The sequence below is a fragment of the Mobula birostris genome, chromosome 19 (genome assembly GCF_030028105.1).
Source record: "Mobula birostris isolate sMobBir1 chromosome 19, sMobBir1.hap1, whole genome shotgun sequence".
Lineage (NCBI taxonomy): Eukaryota > Metazoa > Chordata > Chondrichthyes > Myliobatiformes > Myliobatidae > Mobula > Mobula birostris.
This window is the reverse complement of record NC_092388.1, coordinates 9,850,801-9,866,044: the sequence shown is the minus strand read 5'-3', so window position 1 is coordinate 9,866,044 and position 15,244 is coordinate 9,850,801. Positions and strand designations below refer to the sequence as shown.

Below are 15,244 nucleotides of genomic sequence, written 5' to 3'. Positions count from 1 at the left end.
GTTTATTTGTGACTAACTGGGATGTGCCGTATTGTTGATGCATATATTGATTATTGTTAATTATATTTAAGATGCACAAGTGCATAAGCATTATACATCTATAAAACTAAGTGGTTTCAAGAAGCTGAAGATATCGGCTGGCCAATAGATGGTGCTGTACACATGATAGAGTCTGCTTGAGATTGGCTGGTGGAACCTGTGTCCAGGCAGGAGGTCTGGAGCAGATCCAGAATCAGATTTATTGTCAGTGATGTATGTCATGAAGTTTGTTGTTTTGTGGCAGCAGTACAGAGCAAAACATAAAATCATTATAAGTTATAAACAATAAATATATAAATAATGCAAAAGGGGAATAGTGAAATAGTGTTCATAGGCCATTCAGGAATAATGTGGTGGAGGACAAGAAATTGTTCCTAAAATATTAAGTGTGAGTCTTCAGGCTCTTGTACCTCCTGATATTAGTAATGAGATGAGGGTTCTAAATGATGGATGCCACCTTCTTGAGGCACCAACTTTTGAAGATGTCCTTGTTGGTGGGGAGGGTTCAAGATTCAAGTTTATTTATCATATGTACATCAAAACATGCAGTGACATGCATTGTTTGCATTAACAACCGACACAATCTAAGGATGTGTTGGGGGCCGCCCACAAGTATCCCCACACATTCTGGTGCCATAGGATGCCCACGATGCTCAGCAGAACAGCACAGTAAACAGCAACAGCAAAAGTAACCCCGTTCCTCCCTCCCACCCACCCACACACATACACAGTCCTTTAACCCCAGGATAGGCCTCCAGCCTCCAGTGGACACAGACTTGGGCTGCAGACTCCATGCTTTGAACCTCCCCCCCCACCCTAGCAATGAGTTGTTTTGTGGCAGCGGAATTGTGAAAGACACCCAGAGGAATACTATGTGGTTATGGGGAGAACATCAAACTCCTTACAGACAGTGGCAGAATTGAACCTCACTTGCAGGTGCTGGTAATCGCTTTATGCTGCCTGCTATGCAAACAGGCCACCCAGTCTGGCAGCAGTATAGTGTAAAACATTTAAAAAATTACCATGTTACGTACAGTAAATAAATCAATTGCACAAAAGAGTAAGTGTGAGGTGATATTTATGGATTTATGGACCATTCAGAAATCTAGTGGCAGACAGGAAAAAGTTGTTCTTAAAATTTTGAATATGAGTCTTCAGGCTTCTGAACACTCTCGCTAATGGTAGTAATGAGATGAGGGCATGAGTCTCGAATGTTGAAGGCCCCTAATGATGGTTGCTACCTTCTTACAGCATCACCTTTTGAAGATGTCCTTGATAATAGGGAAGGTTGTGCCCATGATGGTGCTGTCTAAGTCTACAGCTTCTCCATACCCAGTGTTGATGCAACTAGTTAAAGGGCCTCAATAATTCATGTAATTCAGGCTTCTGTTACCTGAAGAGGATGCACCCCAATGAAATTTTGACCAGGAACAGAGAGGTGACTTGGTGCAGTTTTCTCACTGGGCAGAAGCAACTAATCAAGAGACAGGAGGAGCATTTCTAAAGGTTTCCTTTATAAAGTGTGGATGAATATTTGTGCTTCTACACAAAATAAAATTCAAGGCTTCTGCTTTCCAGGATGTGCTACCCATCCCATATACGAACCCCTCAATCCCCAGATTTTCTCAGGATACCAGCACCCCTCTAAGCTCCATATCACACGATTTTCTTTTTGAAGTTGGTAACTCTTAAGACACATTCGATGAGGCAGCATAATGACACCAGTGCATCAGTAATTTGGGTGATGGGGTGGGGATCTGTCTCTACCAAAGAAGATGTAAGGTGCTCCTTCCCTCTGTTAGTCTGCAGATCACCCACCACCCCACCAATCAGGGTCACGTGAAGCCATGGAAGCAAATGTAGATGGTTGTTTCAGCAGCTGGTGCATTTCACAAGTCCTAGTAATGCGACCACTGACACCAGGCAGACAATCTCTGAAGAGTATTGATAATGGCTGGGGTCACCTGTCTTCTAAAAACACTGCCCAGAAGAAGGAAATGGCAAACCACCTCTGTAGAAAAATTTGCCAAGAACAATCATGGTCATGGAAAGACCATGATCACCTATGTCACACGACATGGCACATAATGATGATGATAATAATACATCAGTTATGAATGGAATGAATATTTAAATTGGATTGGATTGTGTACAGATAAAACAGATTGTGTTATCCTGGATGGAGGGTAATTTCCTGACTATTGTTGGAGTTGCTTTCATCCAGACAGTTGTAGAGTTTTCCATCTTGGTCCTGACCAGTGCCTTGCAGAATGTGTGCCAAGACTGACCATACTCCAAATCAGGGCAGTATTTTGACTTTAATGTTCAAAGTAAATTTATTATCGAAGTATGTATGTTATATTATATTACCTTGAGATGTTTTCTTACAGGATTTTACAGGAAAAATAAAAAAGAATACAATAGAATCTACAAAAAACATTATATAAACAAAGACTGACAAATAACAAATGTGCGAAAAGAGACAGGCTCTGCAAATAAAAAAATACTGAGACTATAAGTTGTAAAAGAAATCTTGAAAGTGAGTCTGTAGGATGTAGAAGCAGTTCAGTGTTGAGGTGAGTGAAGTTATCCACACTGGTTCAAGAGCCTATTGGTTGTAGGGTAATAATTGCTCCTGAACCTGGTGGTTGGATCCTAAGGCTCCTGTACCTCTTGCCCGATGGTAGTAGCAAGAAGAGAGCATGGCTTGGATGCTGGTGGTGGTGGGAAGGGGGGGGGTCTTTGATGACGGATGCTGCTGTCTTGTGTGCTCAGCAGAGGGGAGGGCTTTCCCTATGATGGACATGGCTGTATCCACTGCTTTCTTAGCATGACAGCATGGCATCCATGAGCTCTGGCTAAAGTGAAGTTGATGCCGTCACTGGAGAGCCTGTGCTATACCTGAGGTCATGACTGGCATGCAGGAAATGGCTTGAATCTCAGTTTAGCTCAGTGAAACAGAGATTCCACGCACCAGGCTCAATGTAACCACCTTCAGCTTCCCTTTGTTGTAAGCTCAACAGTGGGCCTATTTGCTTATATGGTTGCAACCTCTGTGACTCATTTCCTGACTTCCTGAAGACTCTGGGGAGGCAGGAGGTGAGTCATAGCACATGCAGTCTCTGAACTTCTCTTGTAACTATATTTACCTTCCTGTGTTGGTGATGGCTGAACATTTCACCATGGAAATCGATAGGGAGAGGTTAGTCCTCCCTTTTGGAAATATCACCAGCATTTGGAGAGTTGGGCGGTGGCAAATGGATTTGGCATGTCATCTAAAACTTTGACAAACTTCTATAGATGTGCGGTGGAGAGTATATAGAGTGGTTGCATCATGGCCTGGTATGGAAACACCAACCAGTGAGCTCATCTACATGGAAAGCTGTCACAGGAAGCAGCATCCATCATCAAGAACCCATCAAGCACCCCCAACCAGCTACTAAACCAGTAGGGACAACTGCACTTACTCCATCACTGAACTGTTCCCACAAACCATAGACCCACTTTCAAGGACTCTTCATATCATGTTCTTGATATTTATTACTGTTATTATTATTACCCTTTTTTCTTTTTGTATTTGCACAGTTTGTTGTGCTTGACAGATTGATTGTCCATCCTGTTGAGAGTGCTCTTTCACAGATTCTATTTTGTTTTTTGTATTTACTGTGAACGCCTACAAGAAAATTAATCTTGGGGTTATAGAAGGTGACATAAATGTACTTTGATAATAAATTTACTTCGAACTTTGAACTTCAATCCAGAAAAATGGGAGATGAGGTCATATTCTGCTAGAGTAAGTGAGGGGGAGCTTCGGAGTGTTTTATACCGAGGGATTTTGGGATACATGTCCATAGTTCACTGAAAGTAGTGACGTTGGTGAATAAAGTAGTGAAGAAGCTATCCTAAAGTTCCTACAAACCACATCTACTGTTATGCACTTGTTAATACATTTGGCTATTTAAAAGATAAAGATTATTTATCACGTACATCAAAACATTGAAATGTACAGTGAAATTAACTTTTTTGTATCGATGATCAATACATTCCTAGGATGTGCTGGGGGCAGCCTGCAAGTGTCACCATATCTCTGGCTCCAACATAGCATGGTCACAACTTACTAATGCTAACTCTTAGATCTTTGAAATGTGGGAGAGCCCAGATGTAACCTGCACAGTCATGGGGAGAATGTAAGAACTCCTTGCAGATAGTGGTTGGTCTTGTACCCCAACCTTACAGCTGGAAATGGGCTGTAAAGCACTATGCCAACCATTACGCTACCATGCCACCCTTTTCTTCAAGAATTTCAGTCAGATTGGTCAGATGGGATCTGCCTTTTTATAAAGCCAGGTTGGCTGTCCCTGATTAGACTCTGTCATTCCAAGTGATCAATAATTTTTATGTTTTTTTATTTTAGCAATACAGTGTGGAGTAGGCCCTTCCGGTCCTTCGAGCCATGCCCCACCCTCCCAACAAACCCAATTAATCCTAACCTAATCACAGGACAATTTACAGTGACTACCTGGTACATTTTGGTCTTTGGGAGGAAATCAGAGCACCCGGGGAAAACCCATGCGTTCCATGGGGAGGGTGTACAGAGACTCCTGACAGAGCAGCCGCCGGAGCTGACCTCTGAACTCCAGAATGCCCCGAGCTGTAATAGCTGCACTAACCGCTACGCTACTGTGGCGCCAAATGTTGTCAAATTGTCAGATAGCCTCTTCTACACAAATCATTTGTGTTATCAATAAGTAGTTTTTATTATCTTTCCTTTCCCAATTATCTTGCTACAATCACAGGTGGTAGCTGGTACTGTGACTCAGCTGGTTAAAGCTCCTGTCCAGTAAACAGGAGATCCTGAGTTCAAATCTCAGTGGTGCCTCTTTCTATAATTCAGAAACAACTACTTCCCCTCAGCCATCAGATTTCTGGACCATCCATAAACACTACCTCATTGTTCCTTCTTTTTTACACTATTTATAAAGGCATCCGTTAGTCTTGCGAGACCATGGATCTGCGCCTGGAAAGTCTTCACTCTCCAGGGCACAGGCCTGGGCAAGGTTGTATGGAAGACCAGCAGTTGCCCATGCTGCAAGTCTCCCCTCTCCACAACACCGATGTTGTCCAAGGGAAGAGCATAAGGACCCATACAGCTTGGCACTAGTGTCGTCGCAGAGCAATATGTGATTAAGTGCCTTGCTCAAGGACACAACACGTTGCCTCAGCTGGGGCTCGAACTCACGACCTTCAGGTCGCTAGTTCAATGCCTTAACCACTTGGCCATGTGCCCACACTGCTATTTATTTTGTAATTTATAGCAGTATTATGTCTTACACCGTCCTGCGGCCACAAAACATATTTTACATCAGTAAGAGAGTGGTAATAAACCTGATTCTGGTTAATTTATCTCAAGCATTGTCTTCCCTCCTTGATAGTTCTGACATCAGCACGAATACAGTATAATAGGTTCAGGGGTTATGTGCTTGAGTTGGTTAGAAGATTGGCCCAGCAATCATTTCACCTGCTTTTGGATGGCTTATATCCAATATTCTTATGTATTAGGCCTGTTTTGTTTGGGTCTTTAATGACCATTCGTGTTAGACACTATAAGGACCTGCTTGTTTGCCAAAGAAAGTACTTATGAATATGTGTGAAAGTGTTAGCAGTGATAATATATTAGAGGATGACAGGTACAATTGAAACCTGTGGTGAAATAATACAGTATTACTTGGTGCTAGAAAAGGGATGTTCAAAGTTCAAAGTAAATTTATTATCAAAGTACATATATGTCACTCATTTTCTTGTGGGCATTCACAATAAATACGTATAAAGAAACATGACAGAATCTTCGAAAAAATTGCACATAACAGGATGTTCAGACAACCAATATGTAAAAGACAACCAACTGTGCAACTACAGAAAGAAAATAAAACAAAATAATAATGATAATAAATAAATAAGCAATAAATATTGAGAACGTAAGATGAACTTGAAAGTGGGAACAGCTCAGTGTTGGTGCGAGTGAAGTTTACCCCACTGGTTCAGCGGCATGATAGCTGAGTGGTAATAACTGTTCCCCAACCTGGTGGTGTGGGTCCTGAGGCTCCTGTACATCCTTCCTGATGGTTGAGGGGTAATAACTGTTCCTGAACCTGGTAGTGTGGGTCCTGAGGCTCCTGTACATCCTTCCTGATGGTTGAGGGGTAATAACCGTTCCTGAACCTGGTGGTGTGGGTCCTGAGGCTCCTGTACATCCTTTCTGATGGTTGAGGGGTAATAACCATTCCTGAACCTGGTGGTGTGGGTCCTGAGGCTCCTGTACATCCTTCCTGATGGTTGAGGGGTAATAACTGTTCCCCAACCTGGTGGTGTGGGTCCTGAGGTTCCTGTACATCCTTCCTGATGGTTGAGGGGTAATAACTGTTCCTGAACCTGGTGGTGTGGGTCCTGAGACTCCCGTACCACCTCCTTGATGGCAGCAGTGAGACGAGAGCATGTCCTGGGTGGAGGGGGCCCTTATGGATGCTGCTTTCCTGCAACAGGGCTCGGTGCAGGTGTGCTCAAAGGTGGGGAGAGCTTTACCTGTGATGGACTGGGCTGCTTCCACTGCTTTTTGCAGGCAGAGTTGTAGGATGTGTTCCTGGAAACCTCGTAGTTACCAGAAAATCTTGTTAAACGTAGACAATTATTTAATAATAAACATAGGATATTCTTTCTCAGGAAAGTTGGATCTTGCAGTACATAGAATTCATAATATCAGGTGTTATTGTCCAGTATTACTTTTAGAAGGCACATTCATTGACTTAGAAAACTTGCACTGACTATAGAAATCACTCTCAGCACAGGTGCACCGCAAGGCTGTGTGCTCAGCCCCCTGCTCTACTCACTTTATATTGACGACTGTGAGGCTAAGCACCGCATATATGTACTGTACTTTGAATATAAAACTAACTTTGAACTTTGAGCTCCAATGCCATATTTAAATTTGCTGACGACTCCTATGGACTCACTTTCAAGGCCTCGACAACTCCTGTTCTCAGTGTTATTTATTTATTTGGTTTTTTTTTGGTATTTCGCTAGTTTATCTTTTTATGCACATAGGCTGTTCGTCTGTCTTTGTGTGTAGTTTCATTGATTCTATTGCATTTCTTTGTACTACTGTAAATGCCCATAAGAAAATGAATCTCAGGGTAGTACAGTATATGGTGACATACATGTACTTTAGAAATAATTTACTTTGAATTTGAATTTATAATTATCAGGTCATTGCTGATATTGTTCCTTAAATTTGCAAATGCCAATAATATGATTATTTCCTAATACTTCAGTTTATGTTGGTTGAAAAATTATTGAAAGGAAAGTAATTCCTTATGATTCAATTAAAATGAATTGCTTGGATTCTTTCTCCACTTTACACCAGTGAAATCACACAACCTTCGTTTCTCTTGCAGAGGTTTCCAACAGAGGACCACCTCATGATTCATAGCCATAAACATGAAATGACTTTGAAGTTCCCAGCAATAAAAACAGACAACATTTTATCAGGTAAGAGAATGCTATCCACCAATCAGAATTGCAGGCTGGTAAAGGAGCAAATCCGTTTTGATCCAAAACATGTATGGTTTAAAATCTTTGCAAAAGTCTACACTTACAGAACACATACTGTTCATTCAATAGTAGAATAATGATAAAGTATGTAAAACAAATAAAATGCAACCCCTCAAAAACACAAGCGATTCCGCAGATGATGGAAATCCAGAGCAATGTGCACAAAATGCTGGAGGAACTCAGCAGGTCAGGCAGCATCTATGGAGGGGAATAAACAATTGACGTTTTGGGAAGGGGCTGGAATGGAAGGTGGAAGAAGCCAGAATAACAAGATGTGGAGAGTGGAAGGAGTACAATCTGGTAGGTGACAGCTGAGACCCAGCGAGGAGGAAGGTGGGTGGGGGGGGGGTGGGAGGAGAAAGATTGTAGTGAGAAACCTTCTGTGTAATGCCAGGAAATAATTTCACTTCATGTCGATGGGCTTGAAAATTACACGGTTTTGAACTGTTTTGAAAAGCAACAGAACCACAGCCTCAATTATCCGTGCGCTGAGCAAGCTAAAACAAGGAAACCTCACAAATAACATGGAACAGCAATTGCTCAAAGCTTGAAGAATAATACTCATCTCTGACTAATTTAGTGCAACTGCGTCTAAAATTGGAACTTAAGTTCTTTATTTACATCTGTGGATCACCTCAAAGCCCATGTCTAAGAAAGGGTGTGCTGACATCCAGAGGAGGTTTAACAAGAATTATCCTGGGAATGAAAGGGTTAACATTTGAGGAGCGTTTGATGTCTGCACTGGTGGAGTTTATAAGAAAATGGGGGGAGCTCATTGAAACCTATCAAAATATTGAAAGGCCTTGACAGTGTGGATGTGGAGAGGATATTTCCAATAGCGGGAGAGTCTAGGACAAGAGGACATATCCCCAGAATAGGACATCCCTTTAGAAGAGAGATGAGGAATTTCTTTAGCCAGAAGGTGGAGTTCATTGCACAGCTAGTGGGGCCAAGTTATTAGGTGTTTTTAAAGCAGTGGTTAATAGATACTCTATTCGTAAGGGAGTCAATAGTTACAGGGAGAATGCAGCAGATTGGAGTTGAGAGGGATAATAAATCATCCTCAATGGAATGGGGGAGCAGACACAAAGAACAGTACAGGGTCTTTGGCCCATGATGTTGTGCTGTCCTCTTAACCTACTACAAGATCTATCTGACCCTCCATTTTTCTAACATCCATATGCCTATCTACGAGTGTCTCAAATGTCTTTCTATCTGACACTGCCACCACTCAGTCAGGGCATTCCATGCAGAACGAGTCCTTTTTTTTTCTCCCTCCCACCTTACCACTCACACACAGACAAACCTGCAAATCCAGAATAGGCTGCCCCCCCCCCAGCCCCCCAGTCTCCAGCCTCCAATTGGCTGACAGACTCACAGATATCGGGTTTCTGAACACTCCAGTGGACTTGTGGACTCACAGGCCTCCCAGAGACTCGCAGACTGCCACAGACCTGGCTAGCCACAGAGCCTATCGAGTCAGGTTGGGTAAGAGGACACCCACTGATCTACCAGATGGAGTCCTGCAGTAACAATCTTGGACCTCATTCTGCAGAAGATGGGCAACTTCATAGAACATAGAAATTACAGCACAGTAAAGGCCATTCAGCCCACAATGTTGTGCCATCCTTTTAACCTACTCTAAGATCAATCTAACCCTTACCTCCTACAGAGCCCTTCATTTTTGTGGATTGTGTGGAACACATCGTGTGTGGTCCCAATACGCAAGAGGGGCCGATGAAAGTCTTGAATGACTACTGTCCTCTGGCCCTGACCCTTCACACATCATGAAGACCCTAGAGAGGCTGGTCTCCGTTCATCTCTGGCGCTTGGTCAGATCAGCTCTCGATCCCCTGCAGTTTGCGCACCAGGAGCACCGTCGCTACCTGCTGAACAGAGCCTACTCCCATTTGGATAAGCAGGGCAGCACTGTGAGGATCTTGTTTTCTTGATTTCACAAGTGCCTTCAATACCGTACAGCCCTCATTGCTAGGGAAGTGCTCTGTTCAGTGCAGGCGGGCACTTCCATTGTATCCTGGATAATGGACTACCTGACTGGCCGACCACAGTTTGTGCAGCTTCAGAGCTGTGTGTCAGACAAGGCTATAAGCACACTGAGGCCCCAGAGGGGACTTTATTGGCTCCCTTCCTGTTTACCCTGTATACTTCGGACAACACTGAGTCATGTCATCCGCAGAAATTCTCTAACGACTCAGCAATAGTTGGGTGTATAAAGGGAGGACAGGGCCCTGGTGGAGAACTTTGTTGAAAGGTGCAAGCTGAATCATCTGCAACTCAACATCAGGAAGACAAAGGAGATGGTGATGGACTTTAGGAATACCAAGCCTGCACGGCTCCCAGTTACTATTGATGGTGAGGACGTGGATGTGGTGAGGACCTACAGGTACCTGGGGTGCACCTGGATGACAGACTTGAGTGGAGCATCAAAATAGCTGTGAACAAGAAGGGCCAGAGTTGCCTCTACTTCGTGAGGAGGCTGAGGTCCTTTGGAGTATGTAGCTTTCTCCTTCACATACTGTATTCTACCAGTCTGTTGCCGCCAATACAATCTTCTATGCGGTGGTGTGCTGGGGCAATGGTACCAATACAGGTGATGTCAACAGGCTCAATAAACTGATTAGAAAGGCTGGCTCTGTTATAGGAGTCAAACTGGACACACTGGAGGCTGTGGCAGATCAAAGGACTCTCCAGAATATCCTGTCAATTCTGGACAATGTTTCTCACCCTCTGCATGCCACCTTGGCTGAACAGAGGAGCACTTTTAGTAATAGATTAAGACAACTGTGAAGCTCCAAAGAGCACTATATGAGGTCATTCTTACCCTTGGCCGTTAGGCTCTATAATGAGTTAGTCTGAAGCTGGGGAAGTGATGATCCCCTCTTGTTAGACAGTAATTAACCTTTGTTTACCACAGCTCAGTTTAAGCTCTGTTTAGCTCCGTTTACCACATCCTGCTATTGCGGACACCCTGTGCAATACTGAGCAGTACTACCATCACTTCTTATCTAGGTAGTGTAAATGTGTACCCATTACTGTATAATATTACAGCAATTCTTGCATTACCATCTTATCAGTGTGAACTTGTAAATCTTGTACATCTTATTTTTAAGGTAACTTGTTTTTTTATTCTCTCTTACTTTGAATATTTGTATATCTGTGCACTTGCAATGCTACTGTGACACTGTAATTTCCTTTTCGGTCAATGAAGTATCTACCTATTTATCTATTTTTCTATCATCCATGTGCCTCTCTAAGAGTTTCTTAAATGCTCCTAATGTATCTGCCTTTGCCACCACCTCCGGCAGGGCATTTCATACATCCACTACTCATTGTGTAAAAAAAAAACTTACCTCTGACTTACCCCCATATGTTCCTCCAATTGCCTTAAAATTACGCTCCCTTGTGTTAGCCATTTCCATCCTGGGGAAAAGGTCACTGACTGTCCAGTCGATCTATGCCTCTTATCATCTCGTACTCCTCTATCATCACTGTTCTGGAAAATATTGTGTTGGTAATTTAATTTACACTTTGGCTCCAATATTTCCATGAAGGATGTTGGGATGTTTGCTGGTGCGGGGGGGCGGGGGGAGCAGAGCATGCTTGTGAGAATTATTTTCTTTTCCTACTGTATTGACAATCTGAAGTTGTGACAGCTAATTCAGCCGGAGTGCAGGGTTTAGCCAGGTGTCAAATGATTTTCTTTGGATATTTCATTGTCAGGGACTGTTCCGACTTTCCTCATGTGAAGGTACTTGCGAGGAATTTATAAACCTCAGCTGTGGATATTGGACTGCTTATTCCAGGAGGTGCCTGCAGTGGAACTGTATAAGGCTCAGATTAATTAGCTTGTCAACATTGAGATCAGAATCTCGCCACTTTATCTTCAGCAGCCTGTCCAGCAAATTAGACAAAACCTTCATTAGAGCAGTAGATATGTTCCCAAACTTTTGCCTGTCTTTTTGATTTGGAATGCTATAACTTAATTGGAAAATTAATTTTTGACCACTTTCAATGGACAGGCTTGAAGAGCGATGAGAGCTTTACAGTTGTGACACTTGAAGAGTGAGGAAAGGTTTCCAGTTGTGACACTGATCTATGTTCGAGACACAAGAGAGACAGCAGATGCCAGAAACCTGGAACAACACACACAAAGTGCTGCCTGATTTGCTGAGTTAATCAAACATAGAGAAGTACAGCACAGTACAGGCCCTTCAGCCCACAAAGCTTTTAAACTACTCCAAAATCAATCTAACCCTTCCCTGCCACATAGGCCTCTATTTTTCTATTACAGTATCCATGTGTCTGTCTAAGATTGCTTTAAATGTCCCCGATGAATCTACCTCTAGCATCACCCCTGGTGGCATATTCCGTTCACCCACCACACTGTGTAGAAAATGTGCCTCTGACCTCCCCATACTTTCCTCCAAACACCTTAAAATTATGCCTCCTCATAATAGCCATCTCTACCCAGGAACAAAAATTGTTGGCTGTTCATTCTCTCTATGCCTCTTATCATAATATACCCTTCTATCAAGTTGTCTCTTATCCTCCTTTCTCTCTAAAGAAAAAAGCCCTAGCTCAATCAACCTATCCTCATAGGACATACCCTCTAATCCAGGCAGCATCCTGGTACATCTCCTCTGTATCCTCTCTAAAGCTTCGCCCTCCTCCCTGTAAAGAGGGGGAACAGAACTGAATGCAGTACTGACTAGTGCTTTATGGAGCTGCAACATTTATTTGTGGCTCTTAAACTTAATCCCCCTACAAATGACGACCAACACACCGTATGCCTTCAAATGACAGGCAGTTCCTCCAGAATTCTGTGTGTGCTGATCTACATTGGAAAGTGATTGGTTAGGGATAGAAACAATAGAAAATAATCTTTATTTAATATTATTTAACATGAACAAAACTAATAATCTAATGTGTTCCTTTACAGATCAGACCCCAACACCTACTCGCTTTCTGAAGAACTGTGAAGAAGTTGGGCTCTTTAGTGAACTTGCGTGTTCTTTGGAGCAGGAATTTCGGAAAGCACAGGAAGAGGAAGACAATAAAAGGGTTAGTGAATATGTTAAAATTTAGAGTGCAATTTCCCACCTCAGACTGACCAGTTGGATTATATTTCCACATGATAAAAATGTGAATTACAAGGACTGTTAATGTTTTAACTTCCGTTTTTACCATAGTCCCATGAGCTAGCACAAAATATGTGCATAGTTTTTGCTCATAAACTATCAAATTAAGAAGTAATTTCATAACTAAATAGTACAAATAGTGCTGACAATGGGGAGGATGCTCAGCCTGCTGCTGTTCACATTGCTTATGCCTGAATGTATTGCTAGATCCAGCTCAAACCCAATCATTAAGTGTGCTGATGACACAACAGTGGTTGGTCTCGTGAACAGAGAGGGGGTAGAGAGGCTGGTAGAATGGTATGAGCATCACAACTTGGACACAACCAAAGAGATGATTGTGTACATTAGGAAGGTGCAAGATGACCATATCTCACTGCCCATACACAGCTCTGCTATGGAGACAGTTAGGAGCACCGGGTTTCTGCTAGTGCACATAATGGACGATCTCACCTGGTCCCTCAACACCAACTCTTTGGTCAAGAAAGCACAGCAGTACCTCCACTTCCTGAGGAGATTGAGGCTCATGATGCTCACCATCTCCCCCCGCCCCCCACCCCAACCATTCTAACCAATTTTTGCAGGAACACCAGTGGGAGTGTTCTGACCAGCTGTATCACGTCCGGTACAGGAATTGTCAGGCAACTGACCGCAAGGCCCTACAAAGTGTTGCAAGGATTGCTGAGAGGATTATAGAGTGTTCCTTAAACCCCATCAGATATGTTTATCAGGAGCACTATGTAAGCTGTGCCATTAGCGTTGTCAGTGATCCTTCCATCCGTCCAACAATCTCTTTGATCCCCATTTTACCACCAGGAAGGAAGTACTATAACATTAGGACAAGAACTGTTAGAATGGGAAACAGCTTCTTCCCCAGAAGAAGACCGTGAGACTACTGAACTCTCTGCCACAATCCAAGTCTCATCATGTATGAAACGCCAGTAGCATTATACTGTTTACTTTTTAAATTGTATATGCACCTTGTTACTTGTTAACTTTATGTGTTATGTGTGTGATTTATATGTACTGTGTTGTGTATCTTGGTCCGGAGGAGAATGATTCTTTAATTGGGTTACTTTTCCGTCCCTGAGGTAGATTTTCAAGGGAAAAAAAGGGTTTTTTTTAATGAAAACTAGTACTGAGGTTTTAAAAGTAAGGTAATAGTAATTCTAAACTTCTTTTCAGTACACTTTATAAATAATATTTTCTTAATTTTTAAGTGGTTAAAAACTTGAATGTCGCAGAATTTCACTATTTTGGGCCTCCCCTAACCAGACTCTATAACTTTGTCTTCAAAATAAAGTAATAAGTATTAAATTCATGAAACTTTTAGTTTATATTTTCCCACAAGAACTTTTAAAACACATGTCAAATCATGTGGGGTTTAAAAAATATAATTTGGACCTTTCTTATGACAAAGAACTGCTGCCCCAGCACTTCTGCCATTACCAACGTGCAACACATTTTGGAGACTAATCAAGTTTTTTCAAACAACTGCTTATGGAGTTGCCATGGAAATGAGAAGTGACAGGGGAGCATGTGGCTGTCATGGCAAGCGACTGACATTTTGATGTCCAGAAATGTGAGTAATTTAAAGATTTATTCCTCCTGATCTGAGAATCTGCTTATTATGTGTCATTACCAAATGAGTTGCTATATGAGTGCTTTAACTGAGAAATAAATAACTTCACATTATTTCTGTATATTTAATTTACATTTACAAGCTAGCTATCAAGTCAAGTAAGCATGTGTGAGACTTAACTGACCTTTTCTTTAAAGATTGAGAAACATCATTACTATCACGTCTTTACCATCACACAACTGGCGGTGAGGTAATCAAGACGCCCCAAAATCATCGACCCATCAATCAAAAAAAAATTCAGACACAATTGAAGAAGTCTCAGTGAAATATCAGCAGTACCTTGAAAGAGAAAGAGAGAGATGCAAGAGAAGAAGGGAGACAGGAAAATTTAATGTAATCTCACAATTACCAAAGTGTGAACAGAGACTGAAGAGCCACAGTGGCGCGATAATGAAAGAAATAAAAGGGCTGCTGATAAGAAACGACAGGCAGTACAAAGTTTTATAGCAGAGAATACCCCGCCAGAATCTTAGTAGGCCAGCAACAAGAACCGAGGGACCTCCATCTTCCTGAGGCTCCACCCATGCATGAATGGAGACTGTAAGAAAAAAAAACAGTGCTTTAAATTTCAAGTGTTGCTTTTTTCAGAGTTGTTGAGATTTCTTTGGATATTTCACAAGTCTTAGTGATAAAAGAAAGCGGGTAGAAGGCCGAGTAAATGTTTTGTCAATGTTAAAAAAGCAATCTTCCTTATGGACTACTGAAAAATAGTGATCTCTGTAATCTATTAGAAATTCAAATTGTTGCTTATCCCAGAGTTGGGGAGAGTTAAGCAGATATTTGAAAAGCACTTTTTTTTTAA

At 42.1% G+C, this 15,244-nt stretch overlaps 1 protein-coding gene across 4 annotated transcripts in view; it reads left to right on the top strand.

Moving 5' to 3' along the window:
* creb5b (cAMP responsive element binding protein 5b) overlaps positions 1-15,244 on the top strand; it is a 351,151-nt gene that overhangs the window by 50,033 nt on the left and 285,874 nt on the right. For all 4 annotated transcript variants that reach the window (XM_072283198.1, XM_072283200.1, XM_072283201.1 and 1 more), the window contains exons 4-5: positions 7,488-7,581; positions 12,605-12,726. In XM_072283198.1, coding sequence (XP_072139299.1) covers positions 7,488-7,581; positions 12,605-12,726 — 216 coding nt within the window. The remainder of the gene's footprint in view (positions 1-7,487; positions 7,582-12,604; positions 12,727-15,244) is intronic.